General features: G+C 47.1%; 2 protein-coding genes and 1 non-coding gene across 3 annotated transcripts; 2 read left to right on the top strand and 1 right to left on the bottom strand.

Annotated features, from left to right (window-relative positions):
• The first annotated feature begins 708 nt into the window (after positions 1–708).
• On the top strand, positions 709–4,514 carry serpinb1 (serpin peptidase inhibitor, clade B (ovalbumin), member 1). The gene is made up of 7 exons (XM_086047154.1): positions 709–858; positions 1,471–1,659; positions 2,118–2,255; positions 2,324–2,441; positions 2,537–2,679; positions 3,614–3,781; positions 4,069–4,514. Exons 2-7 carry the CDS (start codon positions 1,492–1,494, stop codon positions 4,474–4,476), a joined length of 1,143 nt encoding a protein of 380 aa, XP_085903280.1. The 5' UTR covers positions 709–858; positions 1,471–1,491; the 3' UTR covers positions 4,477–4,514.
• Positions 4,515–5,278: 764 nt separating this feature from the next.
• trnah-gug (transfer RNA histidin (anticodon GUG)) lies at positions 5,279–5,350 on the bottom strand. Its single transcript has one exon. It is a non-coding gene; the product is annotated as a tRNA-His (tRNA).
• Positions 5,351–6,205: 855 nt separating this feature from the next.
• On the top strand, positions 6,206–13,882 carry LOC147139327 (calreticulin-like). Its single transcript, XM_086048385.1, has 9 exons — positions 6,206–6,385; positions 8,473–8,574; positions 8,927–9,130; positions 9,461–9,555; positions 9,861–10,070; positions 11,098–11,211; positions 11,285–11,428; positions 11,497–11,589; positions 12,454–13,882. Exons 1-9 carry the CDS (start codon positions 6,292–6,294, stop codon positions 12,625–12,627), a joined length of 1,230 nt encoding a protein of 409 aa, XP_085904511.1. The 5' UTR covers positions 6,206–6,291; the 3' UTR covers positions 12,628–13,882.
• The last annotated feature ends 57 nt before the right edge of the window (positions 13,883–13,939 follow it).

The following is a 13,939-nucleotide window of genomic DNA, read 5'->3' as shown; positions in this document are numbered from 1 at the left end:
TACAGAAAAGTACATGAACGAGAGTTGTCATCTGAAAAGCCTATTTCCTATTTGGTCCCTTGCAAGTGTCACACACTTCCTGTTTACAAAAGCCACGTGTGTGAGAGAGATTACCAGCTATAACTATTCCTTTATGGAACTAAGAGAGTTCATTTGAAAAACACACAGCTATCTTAGATTCACCAATAAAGCAAAGAAGCCCCGTGTGTGTTCAATATGTTACGGCGAGTCCTGCTTGGAAAACTTCCCGCATGACTTTGTGAGCGCGGCTCCGTTATGTAACAGTCCGAAGGTTGCCATAAATGAGCGCTGTTTATCGCGGTTGCCACGGCTACGCCGCAAGTGAGACGAGCTGGAATCTGCGCCGTAAATCACACGCGACACGCCTTTCCAAATAAGACACGGCCGAAAAGAGGAACCTGTTCTCTTGGGGAATAAAAGAGACACCCAGAAGGCCCACGTTTGCCATTTTGCCTCAATAAATAAATAGCCAATAAAGAGCCGACGGGATCTGCATTTGTTGATTTATCTACACTCACTTGCATCTCTTTGAATGGTTCTGCGCTACGAGCGCCATGTGCCCGTTGCGCCTCCCTGTCGACTTTAGCCGACTCTTTGTTCCCTTTTGTTTCTCTTATCATCACACTGTGACTTATGGCCCAGTCACGCGTCCCACCCACACGCCGCCGCCGCCGCCGCCGCCGCCCTGCACTCCAAACGCAAACGCAAACGTCTCATTCGGCGGCACACCTCTGGACGCTTTGGATCCGTTTGGGCCCTCTGGCAGATTGGACCTGACTCTCGCTCACTATTTTCTCACTTTGCGTGAAGGAAGCGGCAGTGTTTGGACACAAACAGGTAACGTGACGATCCCAATGAAAAAGTCACAATTGTGTCGTATAGGAGTCGGCGCTGCTGTGTGTGTTCCATGTAGTGAAAATTGTCCTTCACGTGATAGCATAGTTGAAACAAATGGTTTGTCTCACTCAATCTGTGCGCGTGCCACTTAATTGTCCTTCTTCCCGTTTCCTTCTTCCAATTTGCATATATCGTGCTCATCTGCCACTGGTGACATCAATATTTGGGGGGGGGGGGGGTTCTTCTGCCGCAGTCACACTTTGAACAAAATCAGCTGGGGGGCTAAAGATGCACAAATAATAATGGCACCCGAAAAGTCCTTTCATTCCTGATGGAGTCACCTGTTGCATAAAATTCCCGAGTGTACTTTCTGCCAATCTGAATCTCAAATCTCCTTTCATTATTGCCTCTTCCAACCCAAATGATCTCGCGATACAACATCAGCGATGACAATAAGACCTTCAAATGTGTCCCTTCATGGTAAGCCTTCAAGGTGCCCAAGTAAAATGCCTGTGGATTGAAGCATCGAGGAGGAGGACGTGCGCCTTTTGTGCAAAATGAACGGATGAGGCCACACACTGCTCTGCAAGTCATCTCTTTGTGTCATTGTAGGAACATCGTTTTCCATCAAGCATGGCCACCCTCAGCATCTCCAACACAACCTTTGCTCTGGAGCTGCTGCGCACCTTGAGCCTGACCAACCCGGGCGGCAACATCTTTGTCTCCCCATTGAGCGTCAGCTCAGCACTAGCCATGGTCTACCTGGGAGCCAAAGGGGACACTGCCGCACAGATGGCACAGGTCGACGCCATTTCTCGCATGTGTCATTGCAGTGACATCAGGTCCGCGAAATATTGGAATATGGAAAAGGCAGGAAAGAACAACTCGCAGAACAGGATTCGCTATTGTTGCTTTCCTTTCCCAAAAAGATGTTGTCGTCGTTGCTGTCGTTATAGACGAAGCAATCTAGTCGTTATCTTGGCAATGTGCTCAAGAAATCCGTGAAAATGAGAGAAATATCAAAGTGCGCCATGGGACCAAAGCACGTTGCACTTGTGACATTTCAAGGCAAATGCTGCTTCCCCCGCTTGCACGTTTCCGGCTCGATTTTGGAGCGTGCCGCATGGAGGCTTTCGGTGAGGGGAGCTTAAATGGGCCTCGTGGTGTCAAAGTCCCGACCGTCGGCTCAAGGGCAACCCGGTGACGTACTGTCTCCTTGTTTCGGATTCAAAAGTCTCTGTTGTGAAATCCTCCCGCAGGCGCTGTCATTCGCATCTGGCGCAGGCGTCCATGCAGACTTCCAAACTCTCAACGCTGACATCAATTCGCCCTCTGCATCGTACACGCTGAAAGTGGCCAACCGCCTTTACGGAGAATCCACTTCCCGTTTCCTCCCTGTGAGTTCTGCGTCGGCACGAGAGAAGTACGTGACACGCTAAACTTGCGAGCGCTCATTTGTCGGCAGCAATTCCTCGATGCCACCCACAAGCACTATCAAGCCGATCTGAAGACTGTGGATTTCATCGGGGCTCCGGAGGCTTGCAGGGCAGAGATCAACAGCTGGGTGGAGCAGCAGACCGAGAGTAAGGCCTCGCAAAGACAGATAGCGAGAGCGTCCGGCGCCCGGCCCTGAAGGCGGAAGTCACCGCGTTGCTTTGCTTTGTGCGTTTCCTCCCAGATAAGATTCAAGATCTCCTGAAGCCGGGAACCGTCAGCACCGTGACGAGATTGGCTCTGGTCAATGCCATCTACTTCAAAGGCAACTGGAAGCACCGCTTCCATCTGGCAAACACCAAAGAGATGCCATTCAAAGTCAACCAGGTGAAATTGAAAGAATAGGTGCAGTCCACACGTGAACACAACGTGGGGAGAAGAGGCGGGCAGGATAAGGCGAGGCAAGGCAGCCTGACGCATAGAGCGCATAGTTTAGTTTCGTAGCTTTCTAAACTGACTCGGAGACCATGCCGTGAAATTGATTTGTAAAGTGTCGAAAAGGCCTCACAGGCATTAGGGGGAAGCGACGGTTTTAACCTGAATCTAAAAGCATTTGCGCTCGGAGCCGACGTCACTTCTGTTGGCAGTTTCTTGCGCCTGCGTGCGGCAGAACAGCCAAATGCGGCTTCGCCCTGTTTGCTTTGAGTTCTGGCCTACGCCAATTGACCGAGCCCGACTGGCTTTACGTTCCGTTTCAAGCCTTTCTTTCGTGTATTCGGGACCCAAAGCCTTTCGGTCATTTGTAGACCAGTGGCAGAATTTTGACATCAGTTCGACACCCGACCGTGTCAAGGCTTTAGGACTGGCGAATATGTTGTGACCACTTTGTCCAGGTCAGAGCGCCAGCTGCAGCATTCCAAAATGAGCTGCAGCTATCTGTTGCTCGTTTGAGGGAGATCAGTCAGAGGAGCGTTACAATAATAAGTGCAGACTTCTTCCCACTTGTTTTGGAGCACGGACAACTGCTGTTAAGTGCTCGTTGTCTGTTTTTGCTTGGCTGTTGCTTCTATTCTTACGCATTCAAAACAAAAACAAAACAACAACTTGGCTTGCTGGAGATCTGGTGCCAACCCTTGCAGACTTTCAGCGAGAGGCGGGGCTTGACCGGCCACCAGACGATTGCAGTGGACAAACAGACACGCCCAAAAAACATTTGCACCTACACGGACAATTTCGAGCCTTGGTTATGAAAACGGTTGCTGGGAGGCAGTCGCTCAAACGCGTCCGTCGAGTCAAGTTCTCTGCGTTTGACGTTTGTCAGAATGTGACGACGACGGTGAATATGATGCATTTGATGAAGAAAGTGCCTTACAACTTCGTCCCCGAGCTGGGCCTGCAAATCCTGGAGCTGCCTTACATGGACGACCAGCTCAGCATGCTCATCCTGCTTCCCGAGGAGACGAGCGATGGCGCTGACCCGCTGCTGAAGGTACGCCACCCGACCGCCGGTCGCATCCAATTGTTAGCGCTCGCAGCCGTTTGGCAGTCACGCAACACACACCGAGCGGGATGGTGGCATTTTGGCGGGGGGGGGGGTCTTATTTTTGCTCTCAAACAATTTCCTTGTTATTAGATACATTTGTTTTATGCAACTGTACTCACTGGCTTGCGCTGTAAACAGTCGCAGGTTTACGCTATTCTCGCTGCAGCGTTTTTGAACACAACACATTCGAGCGTGCTATGCTGAAGAAAGTCATACGTCTGCTTTTCTTGTAGCTGGAGAAGGAGCTTACGCATGAAAAGCTAGATGAGTGGACCAAGAGAGACAACATGGACATCCACTCGGAAGTCGTCGTTCATCTGCCAAAGTTCAAACTGGAAGAGGAGTACGAGCTGAACGAGCCTTTGGCTAAACTGGGCATGCCAGACGTGTTTTGCGCCGCAAAGGCCGACCTTTCCGGAATGAACGGCGAGGGAGGACTTTCTCTGTCCACGGTGGCCCACAAAGCCTTCGTGGAGGTCAACGAGGAGGGCACCGAGGCCGCTGCGGCCACTGCCGGCGTGGCGGCTTTCTGCATGCTGAGGGAGGAACACTTCACGGCGGACCATCCCTTCCTTTTCTATATCAGGCACAATAAGTCCAACTCCATCCTTTTCCTCGGAAGGTTCTCCTCCCCTCAGTAGAGACGCCTCAAATCAAATAAAGAAAGAGAGGAATGACATCAAGGCTACAGTATGTTTCTTTTGACTACGTTTCCAAGATTGTGTGGTTTTGACAGCACGATGGACGACTGCTTATAGGAAATGCGCTCCACGGCTCAGTCAGAGGTTGTACGTTTGAATTCGGAGTTTGTATTTCCTCCCACATGACAAAAACATGCTTGTTAGGGCAATTGAAGGTGCAAAATTGTTCTTAGTTGTGCTTTGTCTAGACGTGCCCGGCGATCGGTTGACATCAAGTCCAGGGCAAGATTATTATAGCTTACAAAAACTAACAAAATAACCACACACACAAAAAAAGAATCATGGACAAAATAAAATACAAATGAAATCTTTTGAAAAATGACAACTAACTGAGACTACGTTTTACCTCCAAATAATCTATACTGAATAAAAGTGAAATGCATTGTTTGGCAAAAAGTTTATTGAGTCAAATATTTGACAATAATACTTGTGTCTTCTAATAGTCCCTTGTGTCTTCCCATTCTAAAGACATTTGTGCTCCTTGTTGCCTCGTCTGTTTGTTTCTTTGCGAGTCTCTCTTTGGTCCAAACAGGGCTCCTAAAGTCAAAACCCAACGGAAGTTGTCGGTAGCAACGTCAGATGGCTGCCGTCTGGCTTCAGCCACGAGAGGCCACTTGTGAATCCGTCATGTATACGTCCTTGGAAGAAAGTCGCCGCTTGTCAAAAGTAACCTCTGCAAAAGACTGAAATAAATTCTTCATGCGCTGCTTTGGAGTAAGACGAGATCGTTGCAAAATGGACATGCCGTGACCCGGATTCGAACCGGGGTTGCTGCGGCCACAACGCAGAGTACTAACCACTATACGATCACGGCGTGCGGCTCGAAGTGACGACGCCAGGTGTCACTGCGAGCTGTAAGTATTGAACCCGCGCGAACTTGGATCCAATGAATTGTTTACTTTTTAACTGGAGAACACAACACAACTGATCTTCCATAAAATAAAACAGCAACATTCTTTTATATACGCATATTTGCAGCGTGTTGTTTTGTATTGCATGTTTGTCATCTCGAGGCTGTAAATAAAGTTTGATTCATTGCTGGATTGCAGGATGGATGGACTGCTGGATGGATGGATGGATGGACGGATGGATGGATGGATTGATACGCAAAAAGAAGCGCACAAATTTTGAATGAAAAAATTTCAACTTATTTCCTAAAACAACTTTATAAGCAGAAAGAATATTAATAAATATGATTTTATTAAAACAGTAGTCCGCATCCGTAAAAAAAGAAAATTATCATCTAGTTCAAGTAAACATTTTATATTAAAAGAAAACTTAACTTCCATTATAAAATACATGTAAAATATATGTCAACCTTGAAAAATAACTTCATAAACAGAACGAACCTGTTCACATTTTCAGTAAATATGTTTTTTTGTTTTCTTTTTAAGGCAACTTCGTGGAGGGAAAAAATCAGAAAAGAGAAATTGTTCCTCTCCAGTAAATGCAAAACAAAATTTCAAGTGAAAAGAAATGTTAACTCCATGAACAAAAAGCACATTCTCGTATTTGAATGCGGAAGTAGGAAGCCTCGCCTCGGCCGACCTTTGCCGAACCTTTCCGAAAAGAACACTCGCGGTCTCCTCTGATTGGCCGAGCGTTCGGAGCGTTCCGGAGCGCTCGGCCAATGAGCGCGGGCCACAGGTGTCTGGCTCTCGTGGCTCTCCTCTCCCGGCTCACCTTTATGAGCGCGACGGTCACTGCGGCGGAGCGTCTTCGGGCCCAACTCAACTCAACTTAGCCGAACAAGTGATGCCGCTGTCGGCCGCCGTCCTCGCGCTGCTGGCCTCGCTCGTCTGGAGCGGCCACGCCACCGTCTTCTTCAAGGAGCAGTTTCTCGATGGAGGTGAAGTATGGACGCGCCCAGCTTCACTTTTGCTCGCTACTTGGCCGCAAAAGTCACGCTTTTGCTTTCTTGTTTTCTTTTCAAATAGATATATTTCAATCTACGAGTTCGGCCACAAAAACCTCAGTCAACTGTAGGCCCTTAATTTCTTTATTTGGCTGCAGTATTCGTGCAGAAAATATGTTGACAGTTGAACAACATTGCTATACCTTACTTGGTCAAGAAAGTCGGACTGTCATATTTTGCCATTGAAATCATTTGTTGACAAAAATTAGGCTAAATTAGTCCATGAAAATTCTTGTGTCCCCCCCCCCAAAAAAAAACACTGACGGAAAGGCGACATTAGACCACAAAACACAACATGTGGCCTTAAAAGTTTATATTTGACCCAAATATTTGCACATTGTCAGCATTGCACATAGCATTGTCAGACCACAAAATGTTGCAGTCAGGCCCAAAATGCTTTATATTGTCACAAGATGCTTGGGAAGTGGTACTTTCAGAAGAATTAAAGACATTTAAAAGCAAAGAAAAGAAATAAAAGGTACTTTAGTAAATTACGAAATGAACGCACATCGCAAGAAGATTTTGAAAAGAAAAAAGATGATGGAAATTCTTTCAAAGACCTTGATGAAAGGTATCATGGGAAAGCAATGTTTTGAACCTGCATTTAAAAGCATTTACACTTGGAGCTGAACTTCACTTCTGTTGGCATCTTACTCCATTTGGGTGCAGCAGAACAGCTAGATGCTGCTTCACCATGTTTGTGTCAGCTCCACTAATTGACCCGAGTCTACAGACCTCAGAGTCCTCCTGGGTGTCATGTCCAATCAGCATTTCCTTATTGGAAATCAGGACCCAAAGCATTCCATGATTTATAGACCAGTAGCAGATTTTGGAGCCAGTGTAAAGCCTTTTGGACAGGAGTAATACATGTATGTTCTGATCTCATTGTTGTGGCCAGAACCGAAACCGAAGCAAAAAAAAAAAACATGTTGGCCAGTGTAATTGTGCTCACAAAAATCCAAGTCAAAATTTTGGCACAAAATACTCTTAACTGTCATAAAGATGGCACCCTTTGTCATATTTTGCCATTTCAAACACGACATGTTCACAAAAGGCTTCATGTTGTGTTAAAAGCACAAAAAAGACAACATTAGACAACAATGTCAGTCCACGAAAATGCTCATGTCGTCTAATTGTTTTTGCTGCATGTCTGTGGACAGTTTAGCCAAAGTGGAGCCAATTGATGGTACAAGTGTGCCGCGGCGTCGCATAAATGCCACCATTCCGGCTCGACGCTTCCTGCCGTCACGTGACAAGCCGGTTTGGCGACGACGTTTCCCGCCGTCGCACGAGCAGCCGGTTTAGCAACTCCAACTGGCCGTCGTCCGCCGAAACAAACGACTCCCGCAAAGAGCCACCTCATCGACACAAAGACACGCTCCGCTTGCCGGCTATTGAAAAAAAATGGCCAAGTCTATCAAACGGGGCCTCAAACTGGCGACTAATCAAACCGTTCTGTTGCTGCGCTGGGACGCCGCTCCGCTCAACTGTGCGCTATCTGTCAAATACCACTGCTAAGATGTGCGTGCATTCAGGGCTGACTGACAATGAGGCACTCTAAAGTGGGCACGCTGGTGGAAAGACGTGGTCCGCCAATGGCCGTCAAGTTGGATTTTTTTTTTTTTTTTTAAATCCCTACTTCTTGTTTTTTGCCTTTTCTCCACCATGTGTGCCAGCTGACAACGAGGCGCTCTAAAGAGGTTATGCTAGCCCGAAGCACCGTCAAGTTAGAGCTTTAAGAAACGCCGCCCCACATTCCTCGTAGAACACCTGTTCTTCTTGGATTTATTGATTTTTAATAGAAAAAAAAACATTTGCATGAAAAAACAAGTGTAGTTAAATGATTTGTTTTCACTTAAAATAAATACATGAAGTCAAAAGGACGGAAAAGGTCACATTTGAATTTCAGGAATACATGAAAATTGAAAACATAATTTGGCACATTTGAACAATTTTATGAATTTCCTCAAAATGTGTCTCTTGTTGGGAAAGTGTCAAATGTTTGTTTTGTTTTGCGTCAGATGGTTGGAGGGGCAGGTGGGTGGAGTCCAAGCACAGGGACGATTACGGCCAATGGAAGCTGAGCGCCGGAAAGTTCTATGGTGACGCTGAGCTCGATAAAGGTGAGTCAGCAAAAAAATCCAACAACAAAAACATGACGAAATAGTCGTGGGCATATATTCTTGATCCTCTATGAAACATGACTGCTATTCAGGCATCTTTTTGAGTCGCTTAGATCACAAGAACTATTCTTCCTCTTCTTCTGCTTGACTTTATTGTACTGCGCCCCCCCCCCCAAGGAGGCCAAAGTGAGCAGCACCGTGAATAGGCCGGCAGCATTAAATCATGTTGCACAAACTGTTGAATCCTTCACAGTCCATTTAAAGGTGTTATTACTGTGTTGTGGTCAAGTTGCATTTTTTTTCGTTGTTTTTCAAAATCGTCACGGCCTTCCTTCGGTTGTCCTGGTTGCAGGCGTGCAGACGAGCGAGGACGCCCGCTTCTACGCGCTGTCGGCGCGCTTGGAGCCGTTCAGCAACGAGGGCAAAGTCCTGGTGATCCAGTTCAGCGTCAAGCACCAGCAGGGGCTCGAGTGCGGCGGAGGCTACGTCAAAATCTTTGACGCCCAACTCGACCAGGCCCACATGAACGCCCAGTCGCCCTTCTACATCATGTTTGGTCAGAAAACAACGCTTGGCACTCTCCTCAAAACCACAAGTCTGCTCTCAAACTTGACACTGGCTGAGAGAACCGTGTTTGAAATCACAAATTATGCTTAAAGCCTTACTTTGAAACCTTGACTGGTTTGAAACCCTATTTCAAAGCTCTTATCTCTTCGATTTTTCCAAACCCAAATTTGGTGCCCTAAACTGGGTTATGTTTAAAGCTCGTGCAAGATGCGTTGCTGGTCGAGCTTCAGGGGAGAGTTTTTTTTGTTTTGTTTTTTTTTCCACTCAACTATGGCCTCGGGGGAGGTCTGACCGGCGTCGTGTTTGTGTTTGGTGGCAGGTCCCGACATCTGCGGCCCGGCCAACAAGAAAGTTCACGTCATCCTCAACTACAGGGGACAAGGACACGTCATCAAGAAAAACATCAAGTGCAAGGTCAGCAAAAATGACTGCCATAATCGCACTACAACTTTTTTCTCCCCAAAAAAATGATACTTTTGAAAAAAAATGAAGACCTATTGTGGGGGAAAATTCAGACGTTTTCCTTCAAAAAGTTCAGTGCGACTTTTTTTCTCTGAAAAATGTGGACTTTTTCCCCCCCGCAAAGATTGCAATTTTTGTAAGTTAGGATTGTAGCAATTTTTTGACGCCTCTTTTTTGGGGAAATGCCGCCTTGAAGGCCCGCGCGTGGCTGCCTCCCACTGTCCAGCCTGTTGTGAACTCCCGTTTCTCTGCGTCAGGACGACAAGCTGAGCCACGTGTACACGCTGGTGCTGCGTCCGGACCAAACGTACCAGGTGAAGATCGACAACCGGGAGGTGGCGTCGGGCTCGCTGGAGGACGACTGGGACCTGCTGCCCCCCAAGACCATCAAAGACCCGCTGGCCAGCAAGCCGGCCGACTGGGACGAGCGGCCCACCGTCGACGACCCCGACGACACCAAGCCCGAGGTGAGCGCGGCGCGGCGCTCGCCGCACTTTCATTTCATTGCCACGCGTTTGTCGTCGTCCATCATCTGTGAGAACACAAACCAAATGCTCCAAATGCTTTCTCCTATTCTGTCAGGTTTCTTGACATTTTTCTCTCTCAACATCTTTGGAAGCCGCTTGGCCTGGAGCTTTTCAGATTGATTCAATCTTTGCATTCACATCACTTTCTGACAACGCACGCGTGACAGTTGCACGACAAGAATAACAAGTCAACTTAGAACAAGTCCAACTGCTTCTCTTTCCGGGAACAACATTGTCGTTTCCTGCTTGGTCACTTACAAAATAGCTTAGGTTACATTCTGTACAATGTCTAATCCGTTTTTAACTGTCATTTGAAAGGTCATTAGTTACACATGAGATGATAGCAAAATCACAATACACTACACGCTATAAGACATAGTCAATGCCCCAAAAAGGGATAGGGGCCTTGTGCAACCGTACTGGTCGTATTTCCCAGACCGGTCGGAGCCCATCCCATTCCTAGTCCGGTTGTAAAAAAATCTTTTTTTACAGCCACCGTGTGGCCCAAGAAAGTGCGCTGACACTATGTTATTATACCCCATGCTTTTAATTTGAAGGTCTGACTTTTGACTGGATGCTTTCCGCCAATGTTGCCCAAGATTGATTGATTGATTGATTGAGTGTTGACCTACGTTGCCTCTCTACAAAACCTACGAAATGCTTGGGATGAACTGAAGTAAATGACCAAGTGACGATATTTTTTTTTAATGCAAAAACTGAGTGGATGTATGAAAACCGGGACACAATTTTACATGGAAAAACTGGCCAAAAATCAATTCATATGAACAGTGAGGTCGTCGGGCGGGACGAGTGACTTGAACGTCATACTCTTGTACTTTTCTTCCCGTTTCACAGAGAAAAGTGACACAAGAAAAAGTAGCGGACATCTCAGATAGGACGTCGCAAAAGCGGGTTGTTGTGACTCCTCCTCACTTGCCAGTGTGAAAATGAAAAGTTGTTTTTCCAGGACTGGGACCAGCCCGAAACCATCCCAGACCCCAGACACCGAAAACCCAGCGACTGGCGAGAGGACATAGACGGCGTGTGGTCACCTCGCGTGATGCTCAATCCGGACTACAAGGTGCCTCGCGGGCCTCGCGTGCGTCGCGGCGAGGACACCGTCAGCGTCTCACCTCGCTGGTTGTCGCTCGCAGGGCGACTGGACGCCCAAGCAGATGGACAACCCCGACTTCAAAGGCTTGTGGGTCCACCCCGAGATCGCCAACCCTGAGTACGTTCACGACGCCGACATGTACAAGTTCCGCAACATCGGCGTGCTGGGATTGGACTTGTGGCAGGTGAGCGTCAACAGACTGACGGACGGCTCCAAACGCGTGCTCAAGGACGTGTGTGTCGCCCCCGTCAGATGAGGTCCGGAAGCGTCTTTGACAACTTCCTCGTCACCGACGACGTCCAGGAAGCCGAAGACTTTGCTCGGCAGACTTGGGGACTCACGCGGGTAAGGACGCGCCACTCTCCGTCCACCCGTTCCTTTTCGGCAGCACAGGTGTCCAACCCGCGGCCCGGAGGCCGGATCGGGCCCGCCGCAGCGTTTATGTGGTCCGCAGAGGCAAATCGTGTGTGTCGACTTCATATTTCGTGCAAGTTGTCTTCGCTTTGAACAACACTGAGATATTGCAAGATTTTTTTCTTAGCAATGAATTCAATTGAAAAATAGCGAGAGCAAACAATTTACTGGCTTGTGATTTCAAAGCTAGTTATCCGTCAATTTGTTGTGTAAATGTGGACAGCGAATGTTTTTATCCATCTCAGGGGGCGGCCATTTTCCCACTTGTTGTCGACTGAAAATGACATCACAGTGCCTGGGGCATGGACCTTTCCATATGATGGACTTACATGTGGCCCCTGGTGGCTGAAGCCGAAGGGCGGCCATCTTACATCACCGCTCTTACTGACGACTTCTGTTGGGTTTGGGCTGAAAACACTGCATGTACGCCACACACTGTGCATTTTCGCCCCTTGGAGACAGAGAATAACGTGAATACGCCGCAGAGAAATCAATGCATTCAATTTAGGCACATTTATGAGGTGGCAACGCAATATGGACGCCAGTGGCTTCACCTCTCACGGCAGCAAGTGAGCGGCATCGGGGGTCCATCATATCGGAAGTCCGCGAGCCGAAGGACTCGGACAATGGCAAAGGGCTCATCTGTTTTCTGGCGTTGCTCGTGTGACATTCGCAAGCTGATATTTTCAGTCAACCCTTAGACTAGATATTATTACCAAGCAAATGCTCGGACTATTTTGCCAGTGGACTCTTTGAGGTGTTTGTAAGGTGTTTGTTGCCTTTTGTGCTCACCAGGCAGCCGAGAAGAAGATGAAGGAGGAGCAAGACGAGCTGGAGATTAAGAAGTGGGAGGAGCAGGAGAAGAACATGAAGGACAACAATGACTTTGACTTTGATGACAAAGACGAAGACGAAGGCGATGTTGACAAGGAAGACCGGACGATTCAAATGAAAAACATTGAACTGTAGTCCCGCGTTCAAGTGGGGGTTGAGTGTGTCCGCTGCCGATGTGGTTACCCAAAGTGCACACTCGACCCAACCCAATCTGTATCGCAAGTACAGCAACGCCACTTGGACAAAATACACAAAAAGACGGTCAGGCAAGGTGTCAGTCACAATTGAATGACTTCAACATGCCGTGAAACACCCCAGTTATGTCGACTCTACTCTGTTGCACCCCCTGGGTAGTGAGAAAAAGAATCAGCCCGGACACCGCTTCACCCATCATATACAAAATTGGGTGGTCATGACTATCATGACAGCACGCATAAACAAGTCTCATAAAGACCCATGCCTGAAATTGAACAGGAAGGCCATTTTAATCCAAAGCAGCCATTTTGAGCAAATTCCAGAGCTCGCTCATTGAAATACTTCAGTTAGGGATCTCATCCAAATGAGAGCCAAGAACACAGATTGGTGAAGCTAAATTAACAAGATTTTTTTTTACTTTTCTGTTGTTCGGATTTGGATGATCATTTCGTGATTTTCGGAAAGTTACAATCACCAATCGACACAAATTTGGCTGTACATGTCGATTATAACAGGACGCACCAAAAAAAAACCCGAGCGCAAAATTGAATAGAAACGTGCCAATCAAATACTGTATGTTCTTCCGGGACCCGTTCTTGAGTGAATGCCTACTTTTGTTATGATCACTTTGCAGATTGGACCCCCCCAAAAAAAAGGCGGCGCGGGGCCGATCCATCCCTGCATTTAGCTTTGTTTTATATTTTGAGGCGTACTGCAAGTATCCTCCCAAGCCAAGCAATGGCAGATTGAGTTCTGTTGGAACATGTAACCACATTTGCTTTGACTGTTGAGATGTTCCTGCACAGCCAGTTTGTATGTGTGCCTGTGTGCGTGCACATCATTCACAAAAGTGGTTCAAATTCTTGTTATTGATTAATTGGTCTTGTCTTGATTTTACCCTTGAATGCCAAATGCTCTTTTAATTCCAAGTTGCGGGGTCAAACTGTCTGATGTTTTAAAAAATATCTAGTGCAGTGCTTCTCAATTAGTTTCTGCCAAACCCCCTCCAGGAAAAAAAAATTGTATCTTTAACTTTCTAAGTAAACAAAAGAGAAAAGGAAGAAATATAGATCAATTTACAGGAAAGACTAACTTTATTGATGGTTTTTTTTTAGTCTATAACAGAAAAGATTTGTAAATGCATCAATTTGCCTGAAATTTTTAAAAAATGAATAAAATCAGAGCACCGCTGCCAGATTCTTTGACGTCCCTCCAGACCGCCAGGGGCAGTGCTGTCTATTCATCGTCAGCC

This window comes from Filicampus tigris, chromosome 12, assembly GCF_054856515.1.
Source record: "Filicampus tigris isolate MCC_2025a chromosome 12, RoL_Ftig_1.0, whole genome shotgun sequence".
Taxonomy (NCBI): Eukaryota; Metazoa; Chordata; class Actinopteri; order Syngnathiformes; family Syngnathidae; genus Filicampus; species Filicampus tigris.
The sequence above is the reverse complement of the archived record's forward strand: the minus strand, read 5'-3'. Positions and strand labels throughout refer to the sequence as shown.

What these genes read in the sequence shown, in the direction of transcription:
- serpinb1 (XM_086047154.1), top strand. Translation starts at nt 1,492, where the DNA reads ATGGCCACCCTCAGCATCTCCAACACAACCTTTGCTCTGGAGCTGCTG. An exon ending in CTGCCGCACAGATGGCACAG is followed by an intron (nt 1,660 to 2,117) that starts GTCGACGCCATT and finishes ATCCTCCCGCAG; the next exon opens with GCGCTGTCATTCGCATCTGG. An exon ending in TGCCATTCAAAGTCAACCAG is followed by an intron (nt 2,680 to 3,613) that starts GTGAAATTGAAA and finishes GACGTTTGTCAG; the next exon opens with AATGTGACGACGACGGTGAA.
- LOC147139327 (XM_086048385.1), top strand. Translation starts at nt 6,292, where the DNA reads ATGCCGCTGTCGGCCGCCGTCCTCGCGCTGCTGGCCTCGCTCGTCTGG. An exon ending in TGACGCTGAGCTCGATAAAG is followed by an intron (nt 8,575 to 8,926) that starts GTGAGTCAGCAA and finishes TCCTGGTTGCAG; the next exon opens with GCGTGCAGACGAGCGAGGAC. An exon ending in AGACTTGGGGACTCACGCGG is followed by an intron (nt 11,590 to 12,453) that starts GTAAGGACGCGC and finishes TGTGCTCACCAG; the next exon opens with GCAGCCGAGAAGAAGATGAA.